At 31.5% G+C, this 13970-nt stretch overlaps 1 protein-coding gene and 1 pseudogene across 1 annotated transcript; both read left to right on the forward strand.

Annotated features, from left to right (window-relative positions):
• The first annotated feature begins 1405 nt into the window (after positions 1-1405).
• Positions 1406-2223, forward strand: LOC109019366 (annotated as a pseudogene).
• Positions 2224-10015: 7792 nt separating this feature from the next.
• On the forward strand, positions 10016-13601 carry LOC109019502 (protein Iojap-related, mitochondrial). The gene is made up of 4 exons (XM_019001794.2): positions 10016-10386; positions 10877-10964; positions 11308-11405; positions 13263-13601. The coding sequence occupies exons 1-4, from the start codon at positions 10081-10083 to the stop codon at positions 13332-13334; spliced, it is 564 nt and encodes a 187-aa protein (XP_018857339.1). The 5' UTR covers positions 10016-10080; the 3' UTR covers positions 13335-13601.
• Positions 13602-13970: the final 369 nt, after the last annotated feature.

Genomic DNA, 13970 nt, shown 5'->3' on the forward strand with positions numbered 1-13970 from the left:
AATAATAATAACAATAATAATAATAATAATAATAATAATATTTATAGCTATATGAAAAATTTTACATAAAATTTATTTTATATCCTAATCTTAGGGTCGGGTTGTTACATGACAACATGATTCTCTCCCTCTTCTAGTGCCAAAATAGTTGTATACACAGTAACATTATCTTTAGCAGGGGCATCTTTAACTTCCTCGACGGGAGCAGCTTCAATTGGAGAGGCCTTGCCACTCACTCTCACCCCAACATCTTTGCCAGGGAAGCTTGCAGCAAACTGGGCCAAAACAAGCTGTGCATGAAGCTCAACTAAGTTAGAATCATCTTCAACTTCAGATCCAAGGAAGAGCTTCACCCTCTTAGAGCAAGAGGCATCCCAAATCTCTTCTTCCACTTCCTCAGATGCTAACCTTTGACTTTCTGTACTAATTGCAACCTCCTCCTTCAAATCATCCACTTCGGTGCCAATCACCTCACTGATCAAATTGGTATGTTGCATAGCAACGTGTTCTACAAAATCGTGACAATCAGATACATCAAGTTCAGAACCAACAGTTATGACCAGATTTCCACCATTTTGATTCTCTTCGTTCACTACCGATTTTTGTATTTCTTCTGTTGGATCAGTAGTTGTTTCCCCTTCTTCTAATTTTTTTGAGCCAACTTCTTCACTCTCCATATCAAGAACAACATATCCATCGTCAAATATCGTCGTCCCTAACAACATAACCTCATCTTCTAAAACAACTCCTCTGTCTCGCACTTCTTGTTGCTCCATTGGATATATGTGTCTCCCATATGCATATTCAATATTGAGCTTCACATAGTAAATAGTGAAGGAAGAATCGACTAAAATTTTAGGTTTTTACCTTTGGAAGACTTCATTGTAAGCACTATTTGGCCAGGATCTCTATAGAAATCATCATAGAGGGCACGGTGATAATTCTGAAAACATTCATAAAGTTCTTCATTACTCAACTCCATGGCAAGATCGTTGTCTCTAGATACCACTTGCTATAAACCTCACTTGCTCTCAGTGTAATGGTAGTAATGGTAGATGAATCAAAGAATGAAGACGATAAAAGGGCCATTATATTCATACACATGGGTGTATTCAAGGTCACCCAAATTCCTCCATAAAAGTTCTTACAATTCACTCCATTCCAGATCCCCTCCCACAAAGGCTACCTCCAGTACATATACTGGAAGGGACCCCTAATTAGACAGCAATGACTAAGGCCTTGGGCCAATTCAGAAACTAAGGTCTAAGGCCAATAACTAAAGCTAATAAAATATGGGCCAACATCACAATTCCAGCCCACTAAAACAAACTCAATAACTCAATCGAACAACAAGGAAGACCAATTAGCTAGAGGCCCATCAAGCCTTCAAAGTTAATTGGGTTCATTACATTCCAATCGATTCAAAGCTATTGGGAAAATGTTTTTCAAGACCAAACTTTGTTGCGAATTCCGCGTCGGAATGTGCCCATATATAACTAACTGTAATTTTGCCCACAACATTGAAGAGCTTCAGCGGCCACTTCCAAATTGGCAGGATATCGTGGCGGCTCATGAGGAGGAGAAGTCAGTGGTTTCATCTGAGTCAAGGGAGGAGTATCAGATACTGTCATTGGGATCTTCGAATTTTGTGGTGGAGACGCAGAGGTCGTCTAAGGGGCGGCATTGCAAGAAATTCTACACAGAGGAGGGTTGCTCCTATGGAGAGAATGGCACGTTCCTTCACGACGAGCAATCGAAGAATTGAGAGAGCATGGCTATAAGTTTGGGGCTTGGGGGCTATGGTGGCGGCGGTGACGACATCTCTGGGGGCGGCAGCAGTGGTAGCTCTGGGGGCGGTGCCAATGGTGCTGCTGCCGAGAGTGCCAGTGAGCAGAATGCCAAACCATCAAATTGGAAGACAATGATTTGCAACAAGTGGGAGTTGACGGGGTATTGCCCTTTGGAAGCAAATGCCATTCTGCTCATGGTGCGGCATATATGAGTGACTTTGTTCTTTCCATTTTTGTTAAGATGCAAGGAAATTTTGTTGGCAATGTTGTTTATATGCTTGTATTTGTTAGTTGGTAACAGTTTTTTATAAGAGTTTTTACTTTTTATACTCGCTATTGAGTGATATATAAAGAGTGGAGTTCGAAATGCATGCTTTAGTTTAAGGTAAAATAGACAAAGATTAAAAAGTAACTTCTTAGCAAACAATTAAATAACATACCTCAAAGTTTTGGCAATTGAAAAATTGGTGCCCCTCATTATCCTCCGTATGCGCAGTTCGTCGACATGCTTTAATACCACAAAAGCATATTAGATATTTATTTTGACAAGAGTTTCTTGAGCGTGAGATATTGCTACTACTGCTACGTGCTTCAAACATTGTATCAATATTAATAGCCTCTATTTCTAAATTGCCAAATGTCGAATAATTGCTAGCTATTTCTGAACAACTTATCTGAATGCATTACCTGCCAGTGTTTAATCAAAGCCACGCTCAGCTTCACAACCAAACTTCATTATTGAAGATGTGTGGATCGAATGCCAACTCTTCCAACCTTTCATGAGCAATGACACTCATAATTAAATAAGTTTCTATTAAAAATGACAATTAAACACTTAATTCCATTTTATCAACAAATACACAACACTCAGTTCCCTCACTCAAGGAGACAGCAATACAACATGCATAAAGCAACCTTGTTGTAGGACTTAACCCAATTGTAATAGAAAGAATGGCTAAGCCCAAAGCAACAAGAAAGGCTAAGAAAACCAACTTTTTTTCTGGTGCCTCGGGTAATTGTCTATATCCCCCTAAACCATTTGACCAATATTAATATAGGAATCACAAATCATATTATATTTTTTTCCACTAACTTCTCTCTCTCTCATATAGTTTTACTGTTTTTGGATGATGGTCAGGGTTCCCATTATTCCGGCTGATATTTATACACAAAATATAAAATGAAGTAATAAAAGCATCCATACTTATAAAGAAAAAACATCCAATAATAAAAGCATAACTCAATTACCTATAACTTAGAATCTAGTTCCAGAAAAATTAAAATGGTGCATATGGATTTATTAAGACCAAGCGATATGCAAGCAATTCGGAAGAAGGAAAATCGAGACATTTCGTCAAAGAGGTTGTGCTCATACTGAGACACTTATTAACAGCCATCGGTGGGAAAGGCTAAACTCAACATCTCAATACCCATAAAAAAAGCAGCCATTTTTACTCAAAATACCTTTAAAAATCCCAGAGCATAAAACTAAATTAATAAAAAAAAATGTTTTTCTTTCCCATGGATTGTAGAAAATAAATCCAACAAAGGAAAGTACGTTGATTCTAACCTGAGGCTTTGGGTTATGTCCAAATGTTCAACCGTCGAGACACTGTTTCCGGTGAGATGGAGAAGATGATGTGAAAGAGACAAAACATGGGAAGCTTCTACAATGTGGAGTTCAGATGGAAGATTCGAAGAAGGCAAGAACAACCCGACTAATTCAAATTTTTTTTTTTTTTTTTGAGTTGGGATGGAAGATTCGAAGCTGAGGTTCGCCCAGGGCAGGGGAAAATGCTACGAAGTGGAGAGTGGAGTTAGGGTTTTTTTTTTTTATGGGGAGAGAAGAACAAAAAGAAATGAAGCTACCCAATTCTGCTACGAAGTGGAGATTTTTCAGGAGAGAAGAACAGAAGCCGAGTGATTAAAAAATAAAAAATTAAGCTAGAAAGGAAGATTCAAAGCTGAGAATGTTTGTGTGCTGAGAAGTGTTGAGAATGTTTGTGAATAATTATGAGTAGAGATTGGAGTGAGTTTGTGGATCCCATTGAGATTATTTTGAGTTGTTTGGATGTGTGAAGTATGTTGAGTTGTTGACTTTTGAGTAGGTAGTTGGAAAATATGTAGATCTCATAAATATTATAGTAATTTGATTTTTAATAATAAATATTATAATGATTTTATTATAATGATTTTTTAATATTAATAAATATTGTAGTGATTTTATTTTACTTTTATATATAATAATGATAAATATTATAATGATTTTATTTTTAATTTATATATAATAATGATAAATATTATTATGATTTTATTTTTAATTTATATATACTAGTGATAAATATTATAATGATTTTATTTTTAATTTATATATAATATTGATTTTATTTTTATTTATATATTTTAGTTTTTTATTTTTTATTTATATATAATAGAGATAAATATTATAATGATTTTATTTTTTATTTATATATAATAGAAATAAATATTATAATGATTTTATTTTTTATTTATATATTATAGTGATTATATTTTTTATTTATATATTATAATGATTTTATTTTTTATTTATATTTAATAGTGATAAATATTATAGTAATTTTATTTTTTATTTTTTATATATTATAGTGATTTTATTTTTTATTTATATATTATAGTGATTTTATTTTTTATTTATATATTATAGCGATTTTATATTTTATTTATATATAATAGTGATAAATATTTTTTATTTATATATTATAGTGATTTTATTTTTTATTTATATATTATAGTGATTTTATTTTTTATTTATATATTATAGTGATTTTATTTTTTATTTATATATTATCGTGATTTTATTTTTTATTTATATATTATAGTGATTTTATTTTTTATTTATATATTATAGTGATAAATATTTTTTATTTATATATTATAGTGATTTTTTATTATTTTTATATTATAATATTTTTTATTTATATATTATAGTGATTTTATTTTTTATTTATATATTATAGTGATTTTATTTTTATTTATATATTATAGTGATTTTATTTTTTATTTATATATTATAGCGATTTTATTTTTTATTTATATATAATAGTGATAAATGTTTTTTATTTATATATTATAGTGACTTTATTTTTTATATATATATTATAGTGATTTTATTTTTTATTTATATATTATAGCGATTTTATTTTTTATTTATATATTATAATGATTTTATTTTTTATTTATATTTAATAGTGATAAATATTATAGTGATTTTATTTTTTATTTATATATTATAGTGATTTTATTTTTTATTTATATATTATAGCGATTTTATTTTTTATTTATATATAATGGTGATAAATATTTTTTATTTATATATTATAGTGATTTATTTTTTATTTATATATTATAGTGATTTTATTTTTTATTTATATATTATAGTGATGATTTATTTTTTATTTATATATTATAGCGATTTTATTTTTTATTTATATATTATAGTTATTTATTTTTTATTTATATATTATAATGATTTTATTTTTTATTTATATATTATAGTGATTTTATTTTTTATTTATATATAATAGTGATAAATATTTTTTATTTATATATTATAGTGATTTATTTATTTATTTATATATTATAATGATTTTTTTTATATATTTAATAGTAATAAATATTATAGTGATTTTATTTTTTATTTATATATAATGGTGATAAGTATTATAGAATATTTGTGAATAGTTATGAGTAGAGATTGGAGTGAGTTTGTGGGTCCCATTGAGAGTATTTGAAGTTGTTTGATATGTGAAGTATTTTCAAAAGTACGAGAATACTTGGAAAGTGTTGAGGATACTTGGTTATCCAAACACAGCCTGAGTCTCGTCTGTTCACCCAAAACAAAAAAATAAAAATAAAAAATAAAAGAGGAAACTTTTCAAGAGAGAAGAACAAGAACAGAAAGAAAGGAAGCAGTCTAATTCAATTTTTTTTTAATATTTAAAATTGATGCCACGTGGGCATGCCACGTCAAGCGGGAATGGGGAGTGGGACTTAGGAGTGGAGGCGGTAGAATTACCCTTGAAGTTTAATGCTAATCATTGCACACACTACACATCATATTTATTTTTAGTTTTATTCCTTCTAGACTAATTAATTTTTTACTCATCATCCATACATCATATATTTAGAATATTCTTATTGGATTATGCAAATCCAACGTAGGGTTTGACTTAATAGGAACCTAAAATGTGTTGCATTGAATTATACAAATGGAAAAATGAATGACTTTTAGCTACAGTAAATTAATTCTTTGGGTCATATTTGATAATCATTGTATAATGATCAAAGGGTATAAATTTTTTTTCCTTCCTTGCAAGCTCTTTCTTTTCTCTTGGTTTTGGCTTCAACTGAGCTTTCTTTCTTTCTTTTTTTCATTTTTTTCCACGTCTTCTCCCTCTCTGGTAGCATTTGTATTTTGTTGTCTTGTCTTTTCTTTTTTTTTTTCTTTTTTTTTTCTGTTGCATTAATAGCAATAATTGTTAAACTCAAATTTTTTCCTATAGTATTAAGAACATTAATTGTTATATATTAATTGTTATATACTGAACGATTGTATTAATTTTTCAATTAATGTTTGTATCATGAATGGTTGTATACTCCATGTCTTATATTGTATAACATTAATATTTTCATATATCTATTAATTTAGAAAAAAATTAATAAAATAAAAAAATTTGGAAAAAAATATTATTAAATTTATAATATTTTATTATTATTTTGACTAATAGCTGGATAATTATCCAATGTGAGAATAAGTTTTGAATGAAATAGCCAAATGCAAAATTATGTCATATTATACAAATTTTACATCTGTATTTACATAATCCAATTCTAATGCTCTAAGGGAAAAAATAAAAAATAAAAAAATTATGTGTGGTATGTAGTTTGGGAATGATGAATATAATTTTTCTTATTTATATAACGAATAATAATAGAAAAGTATAGGTACCTATCATTTATATCGGATTATGTGTGTTTTTTTAGTATTTATGTTTGTATATTTTTTAGTATTGTATTTTATATTTTTTAGTATTTTTTAATTTAAAAATACAAAAAATAAAAAATAAAAAAGAACATAATGCACTAGTAGGTCCCAATTCGGTACGGACTCTAGATGGGTCCTGTAATAACATATACAAGCCTTAAATATATAAGTTTTACACAAATATTTTATTAAAAAAGTGAATTTCAATTCTAAAATAATCTATAAAAAATTATTTTTTTAACCTATATTTTTACAAAAAAAAAAAAGTTACATAAAATTTATGCATTTTCAACTTGTCCCTGCATTACAAGTGCGGAGGATGTTAGCTTAGGATGTTTTTCTGTGCATACATTTGCCTTGTGGCGATAGTAAAGAGAATAAAGTCAAATCGGAAACCATCACTGAGTGAACCTTATGTCGAGCTTTTTGTAACCACGACAGTTAAAAAGTCCTAGAATTGACAAGAAGCCATAATCATCTTTTTATCTCTGAGTTCCAACTCTGATGAATCCTAGAACGAATAGAAGTCAATTCTGGTGTAGACTAATATATGAAAAAGGTACATTTTAACCCTTAAATTATTTAAATATTGTAGTATACTTTTTGAATTATTAAATTGATAAAATAGACAGTATCGATTAAAATATATACAAATTATTCATTCACATTTTAACGAGACACATCCGGTGATCAATTTGGAAAATTTACGTTTTTCTTGTGTTTTTTTGTTTTTTGTTTTCATAACTATTTACAATTATTTTCATCTCATCTAATCATTACAACTTTTTCAATTTCTCACACAAAATAAAATAAACAATTCAATTTTTTTAAATCTCAAAATAAAAATAATATTAAAAAAATATTATAATAATATTTTATTTAAATTTCAACTTTAATATCATCTGATCTCATATGCGAAAATAAACAAGACAATTTACATTGTTTACTATCTCATAAACCGCAAAACTTAAGATGAATAACATATATCTTAACTCTTAGTGGTTGACTCAAGTGATAAAGGCATTGGACTTAGTGGTATGTTTCTTCCAGATCTAAGGTTCAAATTTCTTTGGATGCAAACAATCTCTAAAGATCATCGAATTGGGAGATTTTTTCTTTGAATTACTCGAGGTGCATTTGCGGGAAACTCCTTATCGAGGATCTGTGCACCCCCGAGATTAGTTGAGATGCTATTCTTGGACACCCGGTGCCAATAAAAAAAATTATATCTTGAAGAAGACTTGTTAATGGTAATGGATGCTACTTCCAAGCCAATTTTGATGCAGGGGATTTGAGCTCGATAATGTTCGGCTGATAGATTCGACTTTAATAGCACTAGACGACTATCTTAAAAATGTAGACCAATGCAAAAAAGAAAGAAAATGATGAAAATTTATCGGTTGGGCGAGGAACAACATTCATCGGTTGACCTGAAAATGGATATGATATTGCATACATGTCAGTATTTTGGTCATAATTTTAGCTAGAAGTGTTAGAATTGCACATATGACCTCAATTCATAAAGCTCTCTTTTGCACACACGTCATGTTCATTAAGTTATTCCTAATGGTCCTCATTTTGAGTCCAAAATTAGTCGTTTTCCGTTTCAAATTGTTATTTTAAGTTATTTTTTTATTTTTTATTTTTTTATGGTAGTGCTTATTTTGAATAACGATTTTATTCCAAATTTTCAGCTATATTTTAACAAGATATTTATTTTATTATGTATTTTATTATTTGGTCATAATTATAATTTGTTCCCTTAGTTATTTAGATTCAGAGGATATATTCGATTTTTATAAAGAAATCCTAATTTCAGGATTTTCTTTCTGTTTGCATTTTTTCAATTTCAATCTCTAGTTTTCGTTATTTAGTTGATCATCAAAATAATATTTATTCTGTTTGGTGCCAATCTCTAGTTTCCGTCTAGACAATTAAAGACATAAATTCCCTTATCAAGATTCCATCAATGTGGAAGGACGAAATTCATTGCAGAGCTAGTTTTTATGCATATAACGTGATTAAATGTGCTGCCACTCTCATTGTTTAAACCCCTTAGTTCAGCTACACTCTCATGGTTAAGGGGCAATTCAACTCTTTAATGTTAATAGAGATTCTTTTAAGCTGTGTTTGGATGTTAAATTGAATTGAACTGAATTAAGTTCTTTATAAATAATAGTGAATTAAGATTAATGTAGGTGACTTCTGTGAGGTCTACCAAAAATAAATTTAAATATATTTGGATGTTAAGATAAGTTTAGATGTATTTATGAGAAGTTGAAAAAAATTATGAGTCCCACATGTAAAAAGGTGTTAAGTTGAAAAATATTATGGGTCTCACATGTAAAAATATTTTGAGCTGAGATAAATTTAGTGATTTAAGGGTACGTTTGAATGTTGAATTGAGTTGAGTTGAGTTGAATTGATAAAATATTGTTAGAATATTATTTATTATTATTATTATTTTGAGATTTGAAAAAATTGAATTGTTTATTATATTTTGTGTTGAAATTTGAAAAAGTTGAATTGTTTATTATATTTTATGTTGAGATTTGAAAAAATTGTAATGATGAATTGAGATGAGTTTAGTTTCTAAACAAAGCCTGAGAGTTTGGTATTTGAATATTAGAAGAGATCTAATTTGAACCGAATTCAACTGAGCTGGGTGCATCCAAGGAATTAAACGAGCCCTTAATCTGTTTATCTCAATTGAACGATCTAATGCACATAATTATTAATTATTCGTATGGGTTAATAGTATCTAGGAATCTTACATAATAATGTTTGGGTTAATATTATGTAAGAATCTTACATAATAACGTTAAATATTATTGGAATCATTATCCATAATCTCTGTGAAATATCTATCCATACTCCAACCTCTTAAAAATTGAGGAAGAGCAAGCGGTGATATTCTGCTCATTGAGTATGATCGCTCTATTTGATCGTTAGGTTATTTTAGTCTTTTTTTTCTCATTTTTTAAAAATATTTTTTAATATATTTAAATATTTTTAAAAAATAAAAAAATATACTAATATATTGAAAATTTTTTAAAAAATAAATATAGATTAAAATGAGAGGACAAAGTGAGAGTTAAACTAGCATTTTCTAACGAGGAAATTTGTGGACAGCACGACTATATAGAGCTCATGGAAATAGTCTACAAAACGACACCGTAAGTCTCCTTACACATGTATCAGCACCAAAAGCACCTGCAATACCAAATGTTTAGGGGTTAGCCGTTCTGCTTCATATCCGACTATATGTGGGGCGCTCTACGATCTCGCTCCCTCCTGTTTTCAGCTCAATCTTCATCATCTTCTGCATTCTTCAGACCATGGAAGCAAGGGCTTCTCGACCTTAACTTCACCACCTCCGCTTCGTCCTCTACCAGTGATAGAGGCCTGCTGGATCTTCAGGAGATCGAGAATGTTCTGAGTGACGTTAGAGCAGACAACGTGAAGGTCATACCAGCCCCGAAGCACTGTGACTGGGCCGATTTCATGGTGGTCGCCACCGGTAGGTCTACTTGGCACGTCAAGAATATTGCTCAAGCCCTAATCTATAAGGCAGGTTCGGTCCCTTCTCCGTTTTGCTCAGCCTTCTAGTTTCCGTTTGGTTTCCGGGAATATACGGGAGGAAGATAAAATGAGAAGGATCTTTGAGTTCAGCGCAGTACCTTTTTCTTCCCACTTAGTAGCCAGACGGAATATAATAGCGAAAATAGTTCAAGCTCTGCTTCATTTTCGTTGATATGTAATGCCTTCAGCTGTTATCTTTGATTAAGAAAAGATTGAATTCCCAATTCCCTGTTTACTTTTTGAGAATTTTGAGGAAATTCATGGAGAACAGAACACCGAGGCTTTTATGCTGTATTAATCATGGAAAAATAAAAGGGAAATTGGGCAGATAATGATAAGTCTAAGAAGCAAAATATTTTCCACCTTTTTTCTCAATGGCTAATATGTAACGCTGTTTTGTGATTAGCTATTTCTCCTCATCTGTCTAAGTTCTTTACTTATTATTTTTTTGTGCGATTATGTTATTTTGAATGAACAGGCTAAGCAAAAGCAGAAAGGAGCGGCTCGGTTAGTGCTGCCAAGTGTGGAAGGGGAAGAGGGAGGAAAGTGGATTGTCATCGACTCTGGTCAGTGCCGCTCTTGTAGAATTCCCAATGCGGCTGTTTTCAAAGTGTTTAGAACTTACATTCTGTTATAACCGGTACCATCCCCTAATTCTACTGCAAGATACTGAACAGTCAGGAATAAACTAGCTGTCGATATTCCAACCATTAGTCAATGGTGAATGGTGCTTGCACTTCAAGGGGAATTCAAAATGGTTAATTGGATGTCCTGTATATTCATTTATAATGTCCATATTATACTTTTCACAATGTTTGGATCTAATGACATCGTTTGTTGGTACCATATATTTATCTATTTGTGTTCTTTATAGTGGTGTTTTCTTTTGTTTTGTTTTTTCTTGTTCAGGCAAAGTGATTGTTCATGCCCTTGATGAGAAGGCTAGAGAATACTACAATTTGGAGGGTCTGTGGACCACAGACAAATCCCAAAACGACACGGCCCAGGTACTTTGAGTTTTCTTATAAACTTTCTCGCACTCATTAGCTTATGCTGAATTGTTAAGGGAATATTTGAACGTATATACTGAAAATAGTCATTGATCATCACTTGGTTTCGGCTGTGGTTAATTTGACTCTTAACACCTACAAGTTGGAATTCACATAAGTGCTTCTGCCTGATCTTTGGATGCTAATGCTCTCTGCTCTTTTCTCCAATGCTGCCAGCCATGTGTTGGGACTTTTTTGTGTGAAGCCTAGTTTTGTTAGTGGAGGTCAGGTTGATGACCCAACCAAGGATTTGTTATGGTATTTTGGTAGATCTTCAATGAGCTTGTATCAGCCCAAGCTAGATGTAGGCACATTGCTGAACCATGTAAATCTGGTTATCATTGAAAATAAATTTATCTCTAGCTCCGTGGACGTAGGCACATTGCTGAGCTATGTAAATCTTATATCGTGTATGATTGGTTCCACCCTTTTTTTTTTCTCTTATCGTTCCTAACACTATGCTGCCACAATGCTCCAGCATGGTGGTGCATGACAAACACCCTCCCTGAGACCTCACTGTGCAGATGGATTTTTGGTGGCAGTGGCTGCATCTATGCTGTATGCAGGCATGGCTGCACACATCATCTATTTGGAGGGATGAATAGTCATTTGAATGAGTAATGATACCCACACAACACATTTCACAATATATTTCACAACACATGTTGTAAAATAAGGGTATTTTTGTAAAATGATGTTAGTTTTATAAGGTATTTTACAAAAATACTGATCCTTTTAAAACTTTGTTGTGTAAAGTGTTGTGAAATGTGATGTGTGTTTATCATTTTTCTAGAAAGGATGGGGATTCTCTGCAATTCAGGCAGCTAATTGAGAGAGGGGCCTGTGGGGCCCCCCGCTTGAGCAGGTGCCTGGGTAGGTGAGGCTCGCATGCCCCCTCTCATTTCCCCTGTATGCATTGCTGATTGCAGGATCCCAGGTCCTTTGTGAAAAGCGCAAATAGTTTCTTTTCCTTAATCTCCTGCATGCACAATTAAGCATGTTATATTAAACAATGGCCAGTACATATACGCACTAAGGGTCAGTCACCAATCACAGTGAAAAGGCTTGATGGACGAATGAATATGGTTTTGATTGGCTGTATTTTACCAGGAGTTTTAACCATTTTTGGTTTCAATACCCCTACGAGTTTTTGGTTATTCGGCTGTGTTTGGATTCTGATACGATCTTAGATGATTTGAGTTAATCTATGAATAATAATGTTTTGTAGGCCCCATTGAGATGTGTTTGAATGTAAATAGGTTGAGATAGATGTTTACATGTATGAAGTAGATTGAGATGAGTTTAACTTTTTTATAGGAAGTTGAAAAAGTAGTGGGTCCCATTAATGATTGGGTTGAGATGAGTTCAACAACCAAACACAGCTAGTCATTGAAATGCTGATTCTAATTTTGAGCTTGCCAAACCAGGGGTTGGGCGGGGGAGGATGAGGGAGAGGTATGCTTTTGTTGGCCACCATGAAAGGTTACCTCTTGTTTTAGAAATTGTAAAAGCCATAATGCAATTCAAGATGTCTAATAGATAGAAAAGCCAAGCCAAGACAATGGTAGAAACCTCATTAATCCATTTATCATTTACGGTTCAATATTGTCCTTGCTCAGCTTGAGTGATTATTGTTCGTCGAAACCTAGAATGAGAAATCGTATGGACACTTTTCTCTAGTATTTTTCATTCTTTATTTTTTAAAAAAAGGCAGTATGCCAGTATTGGTGTTTTTGCCTTCTCTTGCTTGTAGATGAAAAATATTTTAAGCTGCACGTTTACCCCTATATGAGCTCATCTTTTTAACGTGTTCAGGATTTGGAAAAAGCTTTCGTGAAGGTTCGTCCCAAGAACAACTCCAAAAAACGACCGCAACAAAGTGCATGATGCTTTTGCCCATGCGATGATGTTTGTCCAACTCCACGTTCTAATTTCTATGTCATAAAGTTTCATGTAAACTGTGGATTGTTATCTAATCAGGGTGTTCTTGCATGCCTTCCAACGTTGATACATTAAATCGCCGTCTCTGCTTCTTCTGGGCTTGGAGTTGGAGATGTGGATGTCATAATGTTCTGTTCTCAGGGGACCAACAAATGAGATTATTAATTCGTAGAAATAGTTACGAAGAAATGATCCATGAAAAATTTTAAGTCACATTTGAACATGTTTTCATAGAAGACAAGTCATGGTCACAATCGGAATCCGTTGAAATTATTGTAAAGGATGAGAATATTTTTCTCACAATTTTTTTTTGGTTTTTTATTTACATGTATTTTTTTTTAACACTTTTAATATTTTTTTGTTAAAAATTCACAACATTATTTAAAAATTCTTCATTAATTACGAAGTAAAAATAAATAAATACAAAAATTGCTAGCGCCAGCTCCAGGGAGCTGGGAGTGGTGGGACTAGTATCAATTTTCATTATTACCATGAAAAATTCTAGCAAGGACGGCCTCATTGCACAATGGTTGCGTTCAGGCGGAGTACAGAATCGTAGACAGGATTTTGTTTCAACGCGAA

This window comes from Juglans regia, chromosome 13, assembly GCF_001411555.2.
Source record: "Juglans regia cultivar Chandler chromosome 13, Walnut 2.0, whole genome shotgun sequence".
NCBI classification, from domain to species: Eukaryota; Viridiplantae; Streptophyta; class Magnoliopsida; order Fagales; family Juglandaceae; genus Juglans; species Juglans regia.